General features: G+C 41.1%; 1 protein-coding gene across 1 annotated transcript in view; it reads left to right on the top strand.

Annotated features, from left to right (window-relative positions):
- The window catches only part of trim71 (tripartite motif containing 71, E3 ubiquitin protein ligase), a 28,425-nt gene that overhangs the window by 1,519 nt on the left and 10,719 nt on the right, over positions 1–16,187 (top strand). The window contains exon 2 of the mRNA XM_053863079.1: positions 13,844–14,011. Within this exon, the coding sequence (XP_053719054.1) occupies positions 13,844–14,011 (168 nt within the window). The remainder of the gene's footprint in view (positions 1–13,843; positions 14,012–16,187) is intronic.

Here is a 16,187-nt window from a genome sequence, read left to right on the forward strand (position 1 = left end):
CCAAATCGAGCCACAACATTTATGCATGCTTTCAGTAATACGTCATTGTTGTGGCATGCGTTTAAGTTATTTGGTTCTGTAACATTTGTCAGGTTCAGTCATGAGCTCTTTAGATACTAAGGTTTCAATTGAGCTCATGTACTTACAGTTGGGCGTCTGTGGTGTTAAGCAACTTGACACAATTGATCTTAAATGTAACGTAACTTTGATCCGTTCTCACTATGTGCACAGAGACCTGCCGTTTTATTTGGAATGTCACACACTGTGAAATACAGCCATTCAGGTGCTGCTCTTCTTGACCTACATTTTTAAAACACAGTGCTGCATGTATTCAAAAGGAGGCCCCTGCTTTTCTACTGGTGTTAGAGGAGCTATAGTATAACACTAATTGCGTAACACACACTTGGCCTGTGTGGTGGCACCGTGGAACCCTGCCGGAGGCCATATGGCCCCAGGTACAAAGGGATCTGAGTGGCTCTTCACCTAGTTCCCTGGAGACGGACAAGCTTCTATGCTGAGCTGGATTTGCAAACACACATATGTACTGACACATATGTAAGGGCACATGCACAACAGTCTGGTTAATCTGTACCACACCATCCATTCAAGGCAAGAGGAGGCCCCTGGAGTACTGCACACATGCTTCCAAGTTCCATCCATGGACATCTACGGTTCATTTTAATTGAAAAGACACTTTTCAGCTGCAGGGCCAAAGGTTTCTTTTTTGGGTTTGTGTGATCAAGTTTGTCTTTGAAATCACTCGTGACAGGAATGCTGCCTCTTATAACCCCTCATATGGTGTCGAACAATAACAAAACCAATGAAGCCAAAGGTCCTTTTTTCTGCTGCTTCTGTTTTTTTAAGAGGGTTTCAAAGAAGTACTTTTCACAGAGGATGAACAAATAACCCCTTGGTTCGGCTGAAAGTGACTGGGTCATCTTGGAGTTTGCCAATGCTTCAACAAAACTGTGCTGATCTAGACTGGAGCTGATTGATCAAAGTCCTGTCACACCTCGACAAGTTAGCTGGTATATGCCGTCCTATACAAGCTGTCCAAAACATTTTCAAAGTGGGACATTGACCTAGTCGGTGGGAAGCTACTCTGGAAGACACAGTAAGCCCCTCAGCACGAGGCTGTGCCTGTCAGTGAGAGAGCTCGAGCCTCTGTTTACATGGTGTGGGGGGAGCGAATATTCACCACTGTTAGCTACCAACTCATTTGTCTGTACGCCGGCATGGTTTTCATCGTCAGAACTTCAGAGGAGCAGATGCTCATCCAGCGTTCTGAGTCAGAACAGCAGTGATAACTGCTTGTTGGAGATGTTTCAAAAACCTGTGATTATTTGGAAGTGGATAAATGCATAAGAACAATCGCTCGCACTCAACCTGATCACACTGCAGAGACGCAGAAGGGCGCTCAAATATAGAAGTTTTACAATCAAAGGAGTGACTTCTTCTCTCGTGATCTCATGAAAAATGACTAAAAAAAGCTTGGAATGTGAAATCCGAAAAATAAGAACCACAGAAAAATCTTTGCACCCAAGCCAATGCCTGCTCAGCTGTCTTAACTGCAAAACATAAAAAAATGGACGTCATAAATGTCAGATTATTATTGCCTGTATAATGCGCTACTTCATAGTGTCATCACACTGGCTTCTATGAGAAGGGTGTTTCCGCTTGGTAATTTCACCGACCCTTTCACAGTTGTAGCTTGGCCATCGCGGTCGCCATGTTTGTTTGCCGGCATAATCTCATGGTTATCCACTTCTCACGAGTCGCGACACTTGCGACATGGAAGCGCACTATTATTGATGGTACGGATGTACCGATCCGACTATTAAATTTTATTTATATTACCAAAACCTGGGCTTTGGGTATCAACGGTACCAGTGTTAAAGTATTAACTTCTGTCTATGCTGTGTGATAATACTGGTCATTCTTGGAGTAAAAGGCAAAAATGACTTCATATGGAGTTACAAACGCAATTTTTATTTAAAGAAAGTGTTTACAAAATGTTACCAACCTACTTCTACCGCTGCAGCAGCCCTACAAGTCTTCAAAGTTGGAGAAACCAACAGATAGGAAATCATCATGTGAAAAGTGACGTGAATCCGGAAAACTTTCATGATTAAACACAATGTGTTCGGTAGGTACCAATAAAAATACTAAGTTCTATATGGAGTAGCTGTCCATCACCTGATGCAGACTATGAAAGCATTACATGTCATACATGAGTATCATCTGTGAATGCATATTTGCTAAGTGTCATTTGTTGTGATTGGTTGGTGTGTATGTGTAGAGAGTAGGGATGGGCCTTCTAGCTAATGAGTTTAATGCTTGCTGAGCAGGAGACGGAGTCAGTTGTTCTTGTAAACTGGTGAAACAAGTCATAAAGATATCCTCCCCCAACCACACATATATGCTTTTGTTCTTGCATGTTGCTTCGGTGGCTGGTAACCTAGATTATATACTGACGTCACACTGAAAGCTATGTGTTCAGTCTTCGAAATAAATCCAAATAAATGCATCAGTAGGTTCATGGATCTGTGCCGATATGAGCAGTATGAGAATTTCATCAAGTAATTTCGACCTGCTACCATTAACCAAAGCTGAGCTTGTCCTCTGCCTGGTCGATGGAGTGAGTTACTAAATAGGCGAGCAATGTCCGAATGCTGAAAATGAGGGATTAGAAAAGGTCTGGTTGACTGTGTTTGATGCAACTTCTGAAACAGCATCACACTTGTTTTGATTCTGAATTCTGATCTCCTACAAGTGTAGACAAAGTATCTACTTTGCTTTTGTTTGCTCGGCTATCTTCTCTTACACAAGTGGCGTCACTGCATGCGATTTGTGAAACGGCTTAACACATTCTCTGATTCATATTTTTGTTATTTTCAGCTTTTATCATCTTTTTGCATTGAGTCTTGCCATGGATTCTTTGATGCCAAGCTTACGTGCAGCGGCTCTTGCTCTTTCTTTGATAGCCAGATCGATTGTCTTAAACTTGCATCACATGCTTTTCTCGGTTTCCACCGTCATTAAGGTGTTTACATAAAACGCCTCATGTCTGAGAGGAAAATGTTCGTGTGAATGTGTTTAATTTGAAGAATTTCATTGGTGCAATGTGACCTGATCTATAATCTCATGGTTTGATGCGACAAGGCTGAATGATTGAGCAGTATGAACTGTAGCCTGGAAAAACCCATGAAATGCCTGCGTCATTGTTATATAGCGGCTAATAGTCTGGGAAAGTACAGTACAAACGCAGCCCGTTGCAGGAACGTCATTGAACGTTTTCCAAAGAAATGGCACAGAAAGCTGGCAACGGTGTCAACAAACCTTTCAGTCCCCACCTACCTCTCAGAATGTTAGCGAGCCGTAACATATTGACAACAATGACTCAACATTGACTGACTCATAACAGCTTACGTAGATTTTTTTGGCTATTTGGTTAAGCTGAAGTTTGACTCAGAGAAAAGTAAAGATGATTGTTCTTCATGACGTTTGCAGTGGGTGTAACTTCATGCTTTAAAATCAAGCCATCCTCTCTTGACAGAGCACCGCTGCATATTGCAGAAAATTGTGTACTTCCTGCAATCAATGACTACAGGATTGAAAGCTACTGATTAAATTAAGCCTTAGCTTAAATCTACCAACTGATTTCTCAAAATAAGTGTCTTAAAGTGTAGGCAGTTTAGACAGATTTGTATTTGAGAGGTTGAGAAAATGTATTATATAATATGTTAAATTAGGTATAAAAAGGCAATGTGTTTTTGAAGAAACGTAAAATAAAAACCCCTTTGTCTTTTTGTTGTGGCTGTTAAACTGTCTAGCTGTCTGTTAGCATCAGCCCACTAGCTTACAGTTCAGATTTCCAATTTAGTGTTTCACTGACCCTCCTCAAGCCTTCATGCCACCCCCATCCACAATGCCAGTAAAAAGGTGGGTTCAGTTTTCCTGTAAAGCCGTCCTTTCCCAGTAATGCCTCCCTCACGCACGATGAGCCTCGGGGGATGGAATGACACTGGAGAGGGCGAGGCTTTCGTTGTGATCTTTATTGTTATGTTCCTCTTCCTTTATTTATGTATCTAATGATTGTGACTCATCCTCACACTTCTCTGACTTAAGACTTAAGAATGTAAGGGTAGGTACTGATCTACTTCATATATTTCATTTTCATTACTTTTTGGTAGCAGAATCCTCATACACAGTGACATTCTTGGTGCATAGATAGATAGATAGCAAGGTTTCTCACTGTGGGTGAGTGCGATAGATGTGTTACAAGTGAAAGGGAATCTCTCTTTCTATTTCCTTTCATAGTGTATTTTGCCAGCTTTGTAGTTGTGGACATTATCTTTCCTGTTGAACATTGTATTCACTTATTAGATTACCAATATTGGTCTCTTACATACATACGTCTTATCAACACCATCATGGACCACACTGTCAGAAGTGGATGATATTGACTTGTGTGTGTTCCAATGATTTTGTGTCGCTACCCAGTTCAATATTGTTGTGTACAGTAATGCAAAGATGACATTCTGTCTGTTCCAAACATTCACATACCTCATGGGTAGGTGTATTTATTCTTTTAAGTCTTTCGGGTTAGTACCATTTTCTTTTTTAGTTTTGCATGTAATTAAAAGCTCTCCACTATTTTCATCACATTTTATTAATGGTACCTTTGCTTATAATCCTCCATCATACAGTATTATTGATACTTGAATTGATTGAACCATGGAAAAATAAAGAAGAGGGAAAAAAATCACCCAAGAAGTTCCAAGACCTGGCCCAAGACTTTTTCCTCTGTGACTGCTGTGGCCACCCGTTCCCTGCTGTGTGTGAAGTGGACATGGAAAATTGGATTACAACAAAGGAGCGTCCCCTTCTCACTGTGTTGTCACTCTCGAAAACACAAATCCATACCCTGCTTCTTCTGAGAAGCGGCTAATGATATGGTAATCCTCCAAGATCCTGGTCTTTTACCCAAGATTATATTGTCACTACCGTAGTAACTGTGCACTTGCTTTCCTCCGCAGCTCCCTTTGTAGGGTCTGGCTAGAGGTTACTGGAAGGCCTGTGTAAAAATTGGTTTCATGGCAATGACTCACTCATACCTGTTTGACTCAAACCCTCCGTGATAATCCAGTCAGTTAGACGGGCAACCACTGATGCTGTGTTTTTAGTGGCTGTATTTCTGGCATCATTAGGGTAGAAGAAATGCAGATCTGATTCAGGTGGGAATCATCACGTCACGATTCATCATTTACGATTCAGAGGTTTGTTTCTAAACCTGTTTATTTCATGTTATGCTTTTAAATAATTTTTGAGTTTTGACATTTGTGAATTGATTCAGAATCTAAGAATCGATTTCCCCTCCCCCCTGGATCTCAGTGATAATGACACTAAAGATGTGCGCCAGTTGTGTTTTTTTGTTTTGGGGTTGCTTTTAGATTGACAAATATTAAGGTTTACATGTATCTTGTCTTTTACCTTTCATGTTGTTGGTAATTTGAATGACATTTTCAGGCTCCTGACTGCACCACTCTTGCACTCTCTTTCTGCAGAGGAAAGTGCTAGTCAGAGCTTCAGCCAGCACTGACTGATACTTGGCCGGAGGAATTCCTGTAACTTGAGTTTACACCTCCTGGGTTCTCTCCCCCCCCCCTCCAGCCCTTGCACACATTCTGGGCATTTCCTCCGCAGGCTTCTGCCTTTCTCATCAGGCCGCTGTCTGACCCAGACAATGGACATTACAAACATAGAGCGTCACCTCGCCCTGATTTAGTAGCTGTTGCCGGATCGAATAATTATGTTTCATCACTCCTGGTAGTATCAGTGCAAGTGTGCAGCTGCACAGTTTGCTTTTCCAATAGTCCTACATCTGCAAGTACTTATCCTCTGAAGTGGACTGTAGAGTGTGTTTCCACTCAGCCACCAGAGTTGGATTATATGACGTTGGGCTTCCAGGGTTTTAATGTGCAACATGTGCCCAGTAATTAGAACGCATTCTCTGTTTCCTGTGTGTTGTGAATGTGTTTCATGTAGGCATGAGGTGGGGCCAAGATGTGTGTGGGTCCTGGCTTTGATGTCTTATTTGAAGACTTTGGGCCATATAAATTTAATGGACAGAAAGGAAGGCATTTATCACGTTGTCTTTGGCAACAGGATTTAAAACCTATTGAAAAGCTGCTACTTCCTCCTTGGCAGTGTGGCACAAATGGGGTTTTAATTAGCCACTGTTTGACCCCGCTCAGCGCTTTTGTGCTGTTAACACATTTGACATAATGGCCCTCAAGGTTTTTCCTCAACATATCGAGGTGCGTCAGTCTTCCTGTCTGACAGCAGGTTTGGCACCATGGTCAATTGAGAATTTTCTTGTCTAATCTGATACCATCACTCTGATTTAAAAGTGTTTCAGAACCAGAATGCCTTTAATATGTATTGCTTATTAGGGATGCACTGAACATTCAGTGACTGAATATATTCAGCAGAATAGTGAAAAACAGACAACACACAATCTCCGCGGACAAAACAGTGAGCGAGAATAGAATTTTGCCATGCAATGAGTGTTCAACCAAACTATCTTGAGGGTTCTGTCAGCCTATTTTATAACAGGAAATCGTGTTTATTATTAGTATCACTATTATCATTATCTTTGAGTATGTAAGTATGTAAATATGTTCTCGACCATTTATGCAAAATTTAAAAATTATATAGTAAAAAGTAACGTAACCACATTAGATACTGAGCATTCTTAATTCGGTATTCGTCCAAGTATTTAAGATTTTATTCTGCTACGGCTTCTGCCTCAGATTTTCAATTCAATGTATCCCTATTGCGTATGATTTATTGTTATTTTGCCCTGTGTTTATCCTACATCTATATATATATATATATATATATATATATATATATATATATATATATATATATATACATACACACATGTTTGTGTGCTGTGTTAGAACCAGAGCTGTAAATAATATTGTGGTCTCAGTCATATGACCCGGCTGTTGGGTGACTGCTCATGAATTTATTTTTCGGTTTTTCGCTTTCATGGGTGCAAAACTATTGTATTTCACCCTCTTTGTTGTCTCACCTTCTCATTGTTGCTAAAGCATCTCTCATTCTTGGTTTTCAGCCACTTCTCTCCCTCCCTTTCATTTCTGTGTCTCCTTCCCTTTTCCCCGCAGCAGCATGAAGCACATGCCAGTCAGTCACATGCTCGCTGTGTAAAGAGGCCAGCTGACGGTGGTTTGTTTTCCTTCGCCGCTCGGGAGGTCCGTCCAATCAGGTCACAGGCTGAGAGCCACCGCCCCCGCTTTCTATCTGGCTGCGTTTCAAAACATCGACGAGCCAGTCCCAGAGCATGTTGTGTCCGTGGCAACAAGCCAACACGCGAGTGTGTGGCAGCAGCAAGAGACCCGCCCACATTTTACTGTACGAGTGTACTGCTGTTTGCTACATGCTTTTCCTGATGCCCTTTGTGTTGCAGCAGCTTGAGTTGACACTAACAAACAACACTATATATATATATATATATATATATATATATATATATATATATATACTATACTGTGGTGTAGCAATTTACAGACGCTGCCATTTATCGTCCCAACCAGAAAACCCCTATCTCAAATATGAGTAGACAAGTTAGAAGAAGTTACTGTATCTAATTCGTAGCCCTAATGTTTTTGTGTGAAAATTGTAAAAGCAAATTTCTGCTTATTTCGAGTCAGAATAAATTGTGATCATATGGAAATTCAGAGAACAAGATAGAGACAAGATGCAACAATAGGGACAGTGTTGGATATCATGAGTGATTAGTGTGCAGCAACGTCACCCAAAATAAAGCAAATAACTTTGTTTTTGGCCCTCTTTCTCATTAAAGTTGATATTTGTTGTATAATACATATATTGGTGATCTAAACTGCACAGCGAAGCCTTTTCTAATGTCTAGCCCTTATGGGACGTTGGATTGGGTGTGGCTTGTCCGTCGACTGTCTTTGGAACATTTAGCACCAAATCTTTTGCTTGATTGAAAGAAACAGCTCATATTTTCCTGCACATATTTTCCTGCTTTACATGCTGCTTCGTGTCTGACAGAGTTGATGATCTATCTCAGGGAGTTCAGCACGCCCATTGTCATAAAAGTTGTGAAAGGATGTAGCATGGAGTGTTTTATTTATATTGATTATGATCAGCGGCAGTGAAAAATGTTTTGTTGTCCAGGTGTGCATGCATTTTTATGAATTGAAACCAAGGCCAACCTCTGTCCTGAAGCATCGTACTTTCCTTTTTTCAGTTGCGTCTTTGATTTAAAATTTCTTTCTTCCCTTCAATTTCTTTCTTCTAATCAATGTCATATTTCAAACCCCAACTTCAGTCGAACCACTTTTGAATACATACATGCATTTGCTGCATGTGACAGTGAAATGCATAGTTACTTGATCCGATGAAGAGACCACATCAGGATGTGACCACTGCAGAAGTGCTGGCTGTGACGCAGACTGGTTTGAGTTGCTTTAGAAGACATGCTCCCTCCGCTCTGTGCGCAGACCTAGATTTTTCTAGCACCACAGTGTGACATTACATCGGTCCCATCCCCTCCCCCTACCTCGCTGTGCATGCAAGCAGCGAATGCATCATGGAGAGATTTTACTGGCTGCTTGTGTTCGTGCCCTCTCCCCCAGTTCCCAGTGTCTGTGAGGGGAGGGAGGTGGAAAAAGGGCTGGTCCCACTCCTCTGTGAGCAAGTGGCCTCAGTGAGGGATTCATTCAAACAATTTCATTTGGAGTTTAAATTGAAAGGTGGTGCATTTGCCCTTTAACTTGAACAGCGGTTAATGGTCTTCTTAGTGCAGAATATTGTTTTTGGTGGGAAAGGCAAAACCCGTCATTAGACATTAGTGTTGTTCATTCACCAGTGAGGTTTATGTACATGGAGATTCTTTCATATTGAGTGATATTTCACATTTTTCCCCCCCGCATGTTCTCTCAACATACTAACCAGAACCAGTCGTTCTGTACCAGCGTGTGGAGACACTTCATGGTTGAGGTGGACATAAGAAATGTTTTATATGTATAGTTAATAGTACTCACCACTGAAAAAAACAGGGGTGTTTTTCAACCCTTTTTACTATGGACATTTTTAGGTCAAAGTTGATTCTGCCTGAAGCTGATTGACACCGTCGTCTACTAGCATAAAACTAGATGCGTCACAAGACTTCACAAGTACCATTGAAAAAGCTGGAAAAGGACCAAAACGGATTCCAATAAAAGTGACATTCAGTTGTTTAGTAGTTGATATAAACCAAATTGAAAGATACCAATAATAGGCATTATTTTATGCAATGTATCTTTAATTGCACTTTGGCGTCCAAAATATCTTTTAATATGGAAATATTCTCTGTCTTCAAATGTATAGTTTTTTTTATCTACAAATATATATTTATTATTTATTTCAATCCTCTGATACATTATAAATGCTATGAAATGTGTTACTTTACATATTATGACTTTTTTATCACTATTATATCACGTCTTCTTAATTCACACAATGCTTCCAATATTTCTTCTTACATGAGAATGAAAAGGAACAGAGTGAAGAACAGTTCTTATAATATAATATCATATAAGGAATTCTGTTATGTCGTACATATATAATTGTCAGTGCAAAAACACCCAGGGTTCTTCAGTCGGTTCTCTTTGCTGAAGAAGGCGCCTGTAAGCCTTGGTCTCCCAGAGAGTTCTGTGACATAAAAAAAAAACATCTTTCCTATCGTTTCGTCAGTTTGCATTTTTACTTGGCTTCTTTTGTTTGCCCTGCCTATATGTTCATGTGGAATGTAAATACACTGTGAAGGTGAGTCACCACTGCTTCGCCTGAGTTTTGACTATGGAATTTACGACTGTTGCCGTGACACCACGCCTTTCTCACATTTTTAACTTGTTTTTCACATATCTGTGTCACATGTGTCCTAGATGTGTGTGTTGGTGCATCTAGCATGCAAAGCACACAGAGCTTCTCTGAGATCTGTGCTAAAGATAATATTTCATAGCTGTGCTCCCGTGGTAGGAGTCATAATAGGGTTGGTTCCTTTACTGTTTTGTGGCTGCCTTTCTCGACACAATTGTGGTTAATCTTAACTAATCACATTGTGATCTGTCTGCTTCAAATTTTTATTTGGGCTAACTATTTGTGTTTGTTGTATTTTACCACTGACAACATCATTGTACAAAATGATTCATGCATGTGAAATTGCTAGAAGTGCAGTTGCTGTTTTCTTGCATGTGCTTGCGTTGTTTATGAGTTTCCAGTCAAAATGAAATTCAGACACGTGGCAAATGCATGTTTATTGTGGTTTTAAGAGAGACATGTAACTGCAGAGGCAGCAAGAGATGCAAAATGATCCCTCCATCAAGACTGCTGGGAGTTGCTAGTATCCAGTGTGGATCAATAGTATTGACCAAGAGGCCTGTGTGTTATGTCATCTACAACCTTGTGTGTAACGCTTCAAATCTAACCACATTGAATACAGCATCATAAGATGTGTAATTCTTGGTAATAGAAAATAATTCTGGGAAGTCGTCAACCTGCATTACACATTTTATTCAAATTTTATTCTTCTGTGGCAAACCAATGATTTTATTAATCGTGCTTAACACTAAAGTCTGTTAGAGGGGCCATATTGTGTGTTTTATTCTCAACAGTGATGTGTGTCTCGACCAAAACTGCTCCCCCCTTGACTACACTCCTCCTACCCCCCCAAAAAATCTAAAAGCTGTCACTTCTCCCCAAGAGAAACAGATGATGAAAATTTGTGGCCAAAGCCAAATAAAATTGAGAATGCTTGGCCTACTGAATATTACAGAATACTATTTTTTTTAAATATTGCATGAATATTCATTATTGATGAGCAGAATAGTTATTCATTTACATGTTCATTTTTGAAAATGAACATGTATATTTTAAAATATTTCAGACTTTGCTTTTCAAATAAAAATTATTATCATAATTAAACAACAAAAAATGCTATTTATAGTAGGTAGTTAATGTAAACAGAAGCATCTAAACAGAAGGAACACCAAACCTCACTCACTGTCTCACACATTTAACCCCAAAATAAAACTGTTAGAACAGATTCTCTGACATTTCTGAGACACTAAGGTTCTGCACTGCGCTCTGTTGAGTCCGCTGATTCTGTGGGTCATCAATCCTCTGGTCATTTGCGGGTTCCATACAAACATTTGGTCATGTTTATGCATTGATATTTGTTGGTGAAGAAGTTGCAGAACATATGTGAAGATGATATTTCAGCAACTCTTTCAGTAGATAACCCTCATAACATGAAAAAGTGTAATCGGGCCCCTTTTATCACCCACAGTTGTGCCGAAATATTTTGTGATAAATGTTTCTTACTTCAACCACTACTTTTAAATCTGCCGACTAAGCTCCATGGCAGCTGTTTTCGTTCTCAAGTATTTAAATAGCTTCATTTGTGAGTGCTCCCGATGTCTTGTCCTTCGCTGCCATTCTTCCTCCTCGGACCAGAAGCCTTTCACCATCAATCTGCGCGTCAGTCCCACTAACTGCTGAGGCCATGTGTCCATCATTGTCCCCTGTCCTCCTCCATTCTTGCTCAGCTGCATTCTTGCCTTTTGTGTGCCCCATCCCCTTGGAATTTAGGAATTTCCAATAGGGAGCAAGAGGTTCGAAGCAACAGACTTGGTTCAGATGGCTGTTGAAAGTAAAAGGAAGGCACATAAAAGAGTATCTGAGCTCTTGGAGAAGGTGGAGAAAGTCAGAAAAAGGGGGAGGTGTGTTTGCGTCTCATTAGATTATGCTGCTCCCCGGGGAAACAGTCATTATTGATGGATTGATTGCTGGCCCCACCCCTTCCACCAAGGCCTTCTTCTGGCGGTGGCCCATTGAACTAATCTCCCCTCAGTATATTATGGTATGTGCATATTAAAATCCCCTCTCCTTTTCACTGTCAGCGGTCTTTGTTTCAGTATGGAAATTGTGCTTTTTGAAACTCTACCCTGAAGTCTGCATTTTATTTAACTATGAAGAAGGACTGGCCAAATAATCTAGTTTTTATCGGGGTTACGATTACATCTTCCTACGATTATCGTCATGAAATGATTATTTAGCTCAACGCTCCCCACCTTCTGTTATTCTGTCCTGATGCACCTAAACGCTGTACCACGCCTCGCCCATGTGAAAGTTGCCCGGTGCACAGTGAGCGCGAGAGAGCCTCTGTTTACATGGCGTGGGGGACACTAATAGTAGCCACTGGTTTTCACCGTCCGAACCTCCAACGAGCAGACGCTCACCCAGCGTTCTGAGTCACAACAGCAGGTATACCTGCTTGTTGTAGATCTTTGGAACCCCATGATTATTTGGCAGTGCATAAATGCACTGTTGCACAATTGCTCACGCTCAACCTGATACAGGGGTGATAAAATCAAGCGCTCCTTGTCATTCATCACGCTGCAGAGAGGCAGGAAGAGAGCTCAAATATAGAAGTTTATTATCAGAGGAGTGACTTCTTCTCTCATGATCTCAATAACTGCAAAAGCTTGGAATGTGAAATCACTACTTAAAACATCAGAACCACAGAAAAATGTATGCATCCCAGCCAAGTGCCTGCTCAGCTGGAAATATTGTCTCCTGTCTCCATTGTCCTCTGAACTCAGACCATGCAGACTGGTTTCTAGAGAGAAACATTTAACCAACGTGATGAAGGTTAAATATAACTGTTCAATTATTATTTACGTACATATATATTTTTTACCTTGTTTTATTGTAGTTCATTGTTCTACAAAGTTTGAAAGTTCACTGGCAATTGTTGAATAATTGTTTGAATAATCGCGATTATGATGTGAATCAAAATCATCACCATTAGCATTTTTGCCATAATCATCCAGCCCTACTATGAAGTTTATTCTTGTAGAATAAACTTGTCCACTCGTGGTGATGAGCCGACACCTCAACTGCGGTGTGAGGGACATGGATTGTCAAGGGAGCCGTGACATGATGATGTTGTGGCCCTTATCAGAATCGAAAGTGTTATTGCCATTGTCAGTGAAGAGTTCCATAAGACAAGGAATTTTTCTTGGTCCATTCTTGCATTATGAGAGAACAGTGGATTGGCGAAGGTGATAAGTGCCACCAAAGAGGTGGTGCTACACCTGACATGGCTCTCTAAAGCTGATCATCATATTGCTCAGATATTCTGCAGCTGAAGTTAGATCAAGTCAACCTAAATTTGTCTCTGCATTCTGGTGTTACATTGTGGTCCTTTTCTTCCTCTGGGCTGCATTAGATGACTTCTATTGGAGCACATCATTAAATATTTAATAAAAGACTAGTTAACACTTAAAATTGGGCAACACATATTAACCATTGATAAACAAATTACATGCATATGTACTGTTAATAAGCAGTAATGACAGTGTTATTAAGAGTGAATTTCGGTGACCAGTCATGGTAAAATATAGTGGGTCTTCACAAGTTAGTAATTACAACTTTATAATGAGTAATTGCTGGCTAATACGCTACTAATATGCATTTGTTTAGTGGCTCAAGCAATTAAGAATATGGAGTTCAAATCATGCAGTGAAAGTTCGGAAAAGATTTTCTTCATCTCTGAATATTCGGCGTCATTCATGAGTGTTCTTCCAGAAATGTGCTTGAACTATATAAAACCTTTCTCCGGATGCTGACATAATTGTCAGTGTCATTCCAATGTGTAGAATCTGGTTCATTTAATGTTATGCCGGAATTCATGACTTTTTTGTCCTCCCCATCCTCAAGAGTCTTCTTGCTTTCATAGGTTTTCCTGTTCTTCTGTGAGACCTGCTCAGTGCCCATCTGCAGGGAGTGTAGCATGGGCCGCCACATGAACCATACCTTCGTGTACTTGCAAGACGCAGTCCAGGACTGCAGGTCCATCACCATCCAGCTGCTGGCTGATGCTCAGCAGGGACGTCAGGCTGTCCAGGTGAGATAGGAATACACTCTCTGCATTCATTGGATATTTAAAGCATTTTCCCCCGGTATTATTGGTTTTACGTTTTCTGAAGATTCAATTCAGCAGTAAAATGCTGCCCGTGGATGATTGTGGTGTTCTTATCCCACAAAATCTAAAACTGGAAATATAAATCTTAGTGAATTAAATGAGTCAAGAGTGGCCACTCCTGTGGTTTTGCTAGGCCCGGGAGGGAGAGAGATGTCCAGCTGGCCCTGGAAGGGGGCGGGTCTGACGGGGGCAGGGATGAAGGTCAAAGGGGAGGAAGAGTGACCAAAGAGGATGGGGGCGGGGGACTGTGGCATTTAGAGGCTTTCAGAGAAAGAAATACTCTCCTCCTCTTTTACAGAAGTACAGCATTTAGCACCTACACCTACTCCTACACTTCACCTTATTAGGAATGGTTCTCATTTATTCTTGGACTTTGTCTGAGCCTCCGCATTCAGATGGCTGTGTTTTCACCAGCATTTGCCAGCATTTCACCTCAACGTTTTAAGGACATGAATCTAAATTCATTTTCTTAAAAAGATCTGTTGGGCCTTGAGGATTCTTTCAGTTCAGCAAGTATAAACAAATACACCAGAATAGAAGGAATTAAAGCGAGGTACCTCCCTCTGTGTGGAGTCATGTGATACTTTGACTGTTTGCCTAATAACGCAGCAGGACATGGGCGGCAACGCTATCCATGAGTGTTTGACACACAAACTGGTTTGCTGGGTTGGCTAGTTTCTCTTGTGACCTTCATAACGACTGGCTTGACTAGCTGTGCAGTCATGTGACATGCTGGCGTGCACTATATCCTCAGCAGACCTTCAAAAATTACCCATCTCTTTCGCGCCTTGACCTTTGTGTTGTTGGTCACATTTTTACAGCTGTGGATAGATGTTTGCGTTGCAGTGCTCTTGATACTAGAAGGTTTGGTTGCACAACGTGGATCAGTTGGCTTGAACAATTACGTATTAAACAGTGAAGGCCAAGCAGAGGCTGTAAATGCTTCACCAGAGGTCACTGCAGAAATAGGTGCTGATGCCACATAATATAGACAGGCGCGCACACTCCTATCCCCTGAGGTAGGAAATTTCCGCCCACTCCACTGCCATTATCTTTCCCGACCTCTGACCCTTTCCATGTGACCCCCTGGTTGGCCAGAGCTCTTGCGCTCTGTGGTGTGGGATTGGTCAGTTTGACCCTCTTTGTATTTCAAGCTGCCATCCGCTGGGAATACAGCGATTAAGGATGGAGACACTGGGACGGCCATCCAAAATTCTACCTCTACTTCAGAAATGGCGGGTCGGGTTCGGGTGCTGTTATTCCTTTCCTGTTCTTTGAAAAGACTTAAATATTACCTTGTGTCTGTATTTTTAATGTGTGCGCAAGGTTTTCTACTTTCACATCATCATGAATTAGACTGAACTGTGGCAGACGACATTTGGACTTAATCCCAATTCTCTGTTGCTTTGATTTTTTTCTTGATCACATTCATTTTCTGTCACAATGCATTCCCGCTGATGTGGCACCCATTAACACAAAGTTTTGCACATGAAAGGTATAAGAGTGGTATGAAGTTCCACAATCCTTTTTCCACATCTTCATATTCTTGTTTTATAATTCTGCCCATGTGGCTGTAGTGAAGTCCCCAGCTGACCCTTTAGCTGCCTGCCTCAAATGTTTCTGCGAAAAAAAAAAAAGAAAAGAGCCACGCTGCCAGGCTTTGTTCCTGCTGTGTGCAGCCCTGGGGGGGTGGGTGGTATGCATCTTCAGACAGAGGTTGCAGATCATGACCTGTGAGGTTTCAGTGACCTTTGATCCCTGCGGCCAATATCACAAAGCAGTCCTTATCTAGCTTCCCCCTTTGTCCTGGTGACCTCCCACACAACACCGAAGGAGAACCCAGGAAGAAAGCTGGGGGTGGGCAAGGCAGTGTGGACGCGTGTGCTGCCCCACTTTAGGTAAAATGAAAGTCATTTTGAACATTGAGTGGTCATGGTTGTAATGGAATAGCACATAGACGATTGGACCCATCCACCATGATAACTGAATTACTTCTACATACCAATGGCAGTTCTTTCTTATACTTACTCAGCCCTTCATAATCCAAAACGTTTAAACTCTCTGTTGATAAGAAGTCAGCATTTCTTTGAAATCTACA

Source organism: Synchiropus splendidus, chromosome 4, assembly GCF_027744825.2.
Source record: "Synchiropus splendidus isolate RoL2022-P1 chromosome 4, RoL_Sspl_1.0, whole genome shotgun sequence".
Lineage (NCBI taxonomy): Eukaryota > Metazoa > Chordata > Actinopteri > Syngnathiformes > Callionymidae > Synchiropus > Synchiropus splendidus.